General features: G+C 53.6%; 1 protein-coding gene across 1 annotated transcript in view; it reads left to right on the forward strand.

The window, feature by feature from the left end:
• Window positions 1–5,103, forward strand: part of DNAH1 (dynein axonemal heavy chain 1) — an 80,385-nt gene that overhangs the window by 7,870 nt on the left and 67,412 nt on the right. Inside the window, exons 6-9 of the mRNA XM_007451889.1 lie at window positions 1–27; window positions 961–1,093; window positions 3,414–3,575; window positions 4,145–4,397. The exon at window positions 1–27 is cut by the window's left edge and continues 1 nt beyond it. Of these exons, the coding sequence (XP_007451951.1) occupies window positions 1–27; window positions 961–1,093; window positions 3,414–3,575; window positions 4,145–4,397 (575 nt within the window). The remainder of the gene's footprint in view (window positions 28–960; window positions 1,094–3,413; window positions 3,576–4,144; window positions 4,398–5,103) is intronic.

Raw genomic sequence — 5,103 nt, forward strand, 5'->3', positions numbered from 1 at the left:
CTCTTCCCCATCTATCTCCCACTGAAGGTGAGTCCAGCTTCCACAGAGGGCCAGTGGTCCGGAGATGGGGGTGTAGGACTCCAGCAGAGGGATCAGACTCAAAAGGGGATCCCATGGCAATCACAAGCACTCACTTGTCAAACAGGACAACTGCATAGTCAGAGTGCTACCACCACTCCTGGGGTTTCAGGCATCCTAGGCTGGGGCAGGAGGGGCCCCAGGACCCCTGGGACGCTGATTCCCTGCTTCTTCCCTGGGAGCCTGGGAACCCTGTGTACATGAGCTCTGTCCCCACCCCACCCATGGGCACCAAGAAGCAGCCCAGTTGGACTCTGGAGTAGTGTTCAGGCCTCCCTGACTACTGCGTCTGGTGTTACTGGGATGGGGAGACCTGTGGTGGAGGAAGGCACCATTTTTGTAGCCCCTTTGGGCTACCAATGGGGAAACTGAGTCCAGAGGAGAAAGAGGGAGCATAGCCTGCTCTGGTTTTCACCCACTTCCCTGCCCTTCCTCTCCATGGTCCTGAGTATCTCTTGCCTGGTGGTCCCTATGGGGAGACAGAGTTGCATATCACCCTACTAAAGATGGCCTTCTGACAACCTGAACTTCCATTGTTTCCGAGTCTGGGTGGGTGCTCAGGAAAATCCAAGGGCCACCGCTTCCCTTGGACCTGAGCTGGGTAATCCTGGCCAGTGGTGGGGGAGAGCCCATATCCTGCTCTGAGTCCCCAGACACCCCTCTGCCTGAACCTCAGTGTGGCTTGGTTGGACAGGGTTTCATAGAACCAGACTCCACATACCCCTGTGAGCAGCAGAGGAGGCACTCAGGCCCCTGGGTCCCAGTCTTCAGCTTCTGCATCTGGGGAGCAGCCTACTCAGGCACCCCTACCCTCTGGCATGCCCAACCCACTTGGGTCCACCAGGGGCGAGCCGCCTGCTCCCAGCATCTGCTTTCTTCCAGGTATTTGACAATGAGGAGTTTGACTGCCGGACTCCCAGTGAGTGGATCAACATGGGCTTGGAGCCAGGGTCTCAGAACAGGAAACCTGTCCCCGGAAAAGCCCTCCTGCCCACCAATGACTTCCTGGGGCATGGTGAGCAGGGCCAGCAAGGGCAGGGAGACAGGATCTTATCTGCACCATCCGTAGACTCCTAGACTGCCCTGGGGCCTCAACAATGGGAGGTGGGGGCGCCACCTTTTGAGGCCTCCCAGCTGGGATAAGGGCCAGCGGGCTGGCCGCATAGAATGAAATGCAGGGACCAGGGATGACATGGGTGGGTGGGCTGAGGAAGGGACAGCTGGATGGTGTCTAATGTTAAAAAAAAAAGGCTTTGATTTATTGGCAATGAAAAATATGCAAGCTTATTAGACATGTTCAAATGTGTATAAGGGGCACAATTCAAGCCTTTCCATCCCGTGCCCCAGAAACCGCATTGCTCCACCTGTAACTGTGGCCTCTTGGCTTTCACCTCTGCATGGACAACACACACACTGTCACACACTCACACTCACACACTTGCTTTCAGACACACACGTTCATAAGCCCATTGTCACACTCACCCACCATCCCTCACACACACACACAGTTGCACTCATATGCAAATTTTAAGCACACAAACACACATGCCTACTGTCACCCATTCACAACCGCTATCACACCCATACACACATCCCCACACTGATGTTGCACAGACTTGCCGAATCTTGCCCTTGTCTGTGTCTGCCCCTCCTTTGGCCCCAGGTCTGCCCTGGGGGCTGTGGAAGCTCTCTCCGGTTTGTTGCTATCTGCCAGGCTGACCTTCCACGGTCACCACCCTGGCCTGCCACCATGGCTGGCATGACTACTCTCTATGTAGGCATCCTAGGAAGGTCTGGGTTATGAGATTGGAGGTGGCTGTCCCCATGTGCAGGGCAAAGGCCTCTCTGCTCCCTGCCCAGTGCGTGGATATGCCGCTGTGGAGTGGGGAGTGGGCCCAGTGGGCCAGCACCCAGGCAGGAGATAGGATTGTGAGAGCCATGCTGGTTTTCAGACTGCTGAGCCTTCAGGGGGCCCACAGTGAGTCCGTTGTGCAAGCTGTAAGTTTATGTTTCAGTTTAAAAACATGTAAATGCTAGAATCAATTTCTTTGAACTAGATAAGAAACCCAGAATGTTCCCTTTACTTTGGACTTAATTACAAAAATAATTTAACTCAGTTGTTCCCAGATCTCCAATTCCTGGTGATAAAACCAGAAGGTTTGGGGCTGTATTAACCTTAAATGTACCAGGTAGTGGCTTCCCTGAAGTGCTTCTGCTTGCACTGCTTCGTATGGGCCCTGGTCCTGGGTGGCAGCACTAATGGTGGAGCGTTTCTGCCAGACCTCTGCTTTCTGCTGGGGGCTTCTTGTGACATCTTTTCCTTTAAGCTGAGTCAAGACAAGGTCAGCATTTTCAAAAAGGAAACTAATTAGGAAGAGGAGGGAAAAGCAAAACAGAGCCAAAGCTGGTGAGGTATATCCCACAGCAGCCTCCTTTACTTTTCTACCTGGCATCAGTCAGTGGGAGCATTTCTTTGGAATTCCAGCCCTGAGAAGATGCATACACAGTATGACTTTAGGCTCTGTGAGACACACAAACAAGGTAACAAATCAGAAAGTGCCTGGGGCAAAGGTGCTATTTTAGGCAGAGATGCTTCTAGGAGGAGAAGCCACTTGAGCAGGGAACAAGCCAGCATCCAGGTGACCTGGATGAAGACTGTTCCAGGCAGAGGGCACAGCCAATGCTAAGGCCCTGAGGCAGGAGCAAGCTCCAAAGTCATAGGAATAGCCAGACATCCAGTGTGGCTGGAGAGGAATGAGTGAGGGAGGCAGTGGCAAGAGGTGAGCTGGAGTAGTCAAAGGCTTTCAGCCCAGGGAGAGGGTGGGAGGCCCATCCTGGCCAAACAGCCCCTGAGGCCCACTTTGAGGCCATTGCAGGGAAGCAGGCTTCTACCCTGCCCTGCCCTGATGGGGGCTCAGCTGCCACATGCAGCCTAAGGGCTTCCATCGGCCTTGAAGAGGTGCAGTTCAGACGTGATGAGCTCTACACCTAGATCCTCAACAGGGCTAGGCAAACAAGGACTAAGCAAACAAGCCCCTGTTTGCTTGGGGCTTTCCTGCCTCCTGTCCCAGCCCTGCTGGCCTGTGTCTCTCTGTGCCCTGATGGAGTCATACAGAGCATCAGGGCAGAGAGACCTGCCTGGTTCCCAAGAGGCAAGCTCAGCTGGAAGGAAGTAGGCTCCCCACTCTGCTGCAGCCAGAGGGTGGGGGTCAGCATGGTGGGAGAGAGGCCAGACTAGTGACCACTGAGACCTTTCCTAGCATCCACTGCCCACATGCAGGGGCCTTTTCCCACCCTATGGCAGGGAGCACTGATGTGCTCCCCTCCTGTTTCAGAGGACCCCAAGAGTCAGAAGCTGACGTACAAATGGTGCGATGTCGGCGTCCTGGACTATGACAAGGAGGAGAAGCTGTACCTAGTGCATAAGACGAATGAGGATGGTTTGGTGCGAGATGAGATGGGGAAGCCCATCCTGAACGGAGGGGTAACGGCTGAAGGTACGAGGTCTCTGCCCCTGCCTCAGGCAGACCCCCAGCTCAGGCCCGGCCTGGCCTGTGACTGAGGCCAACCCCTGCCCAGGGTATAGCCAGCTCGGGTCTGAATGCCCCCTTGCTCTGTTGTCCTGGGGCTGTCTGTCCCCCAACCAGTGAGAACCAGAGGACGCATCACTCAGAGACCCCAGGAAGGGCAATTGGCCATTATTTGATATGCCAACTCTGAGCAGCTGGCAGTGCTGCTTTCAGTGTCATCTTGAGAAGGAGCCTGAGGCCCAACAATTAATGATGTCTGCCCTGGGTGTGGCATCAGGAATGGGCAGTTGAATAGCCACCCCTGTATAACTCCTTGTCTGTACACAGCTTTTTACAGTTTACAAAGCACTTTCACATTCATCCGTGACGACCTGTGATGTGGGCAGTTCAGGGAGTGTTGTCATACCCATTTCACAGATGTGATGGGGTCACTTGCTCGGAGCCACCATGCATCAGTGGCAGAGCCAGGCTGGAATCCAGTGCTCCTGCCCAGAGGGCCCCACTGCATGTTCCTTTCTCCTTCCACCCGACCCCAGGAAGGCCGCTCCTCCTGATCTGCCAGTACTGGGTGCCAAGGATCCAGCTTCTCTTCTGTGCTGAGGACCCACGTGTGTTCACACAACGTGTGGTCCAGGCCAATGCCCTGCGCAAGAACACGGAGGCGCTGCTGCTATACAACCTGTATGTGGACTGTATGCCCTCCGAGGGCCAGCGGCTCATCAGTGAGCAGAGCCTGAGCAAGATCAAGCAGTGGGCCATGAGCACACCTCGGATGCGCAAAGGGCCCTCGTGAGTACCGCCCCCCCCCAGACCCTTTCCCACACCAGAGCAGCACCTCCTCCAGGGGGCTGTCCACTGGAGAAGTAGTGCTGCCCAGTGGGGGAGGGGGGATGCTCCCTCCATGCTCATCTGTTTGGGGCTGTCTTGCCCACTGCATTATGGATTTCTTGGGCCCCAAACAATTTCTTGTTCATCTCCAGTTCTCTCATATCAATATGGACTCATGGATTCTTAATTTTATTCCAAGGGTTATAATCTGTTACTACCATTTTTAATTTTGATGCTCAAATTGTCCCAGCTTTGGCCAGTGGGAGCCTCTTCAGGCTGATTCCTGTGTCTGTTTGATATGTTCTTATTGTTCATTGAGTATGCTTTTACTTTCTGGCACAGCAAGAAGTTCCAGGCTCATCTTACTTTCCCAGACCCAGCCCTGAAATCAGCTGTTTCCCCAAGGAACCCTGGTTCCTCTTGGTGGGGAATGGTATTTAGAAGCTAAGATTTTGACATTAAGATGTGCTCATTGCTACTGGGAAATCAATACTTTGAAGTCCTTAGAGCAGATAGATCTAAGATATATACATTATTTATTTATTTTATATCATATCATATATTCTTTAAACTTTTTATAAAATTTATTTTTGGGGCTTCCCTGGTGGCACAGTGGTTGAGGGTCCGCCTGCCGATGCAGGGGACACGGGTTCGTGCCCCGGTCCAG

This window comes from Lipotes vexillifer, unplaced genomic scaffold (genome assembly GCF_000442215.2).
Source record: "Lipotes vexillifer unplaced genomic scaffold, Lipotes_vexillifer_v1.1 scaffold500, whole genome shotgun sequence".
NCBI lineage: Eukaryota > Metazoa > Chordata > Mammalia > Artiodactyla > Lipotidae > Lipotes > Lipotes vexillifer.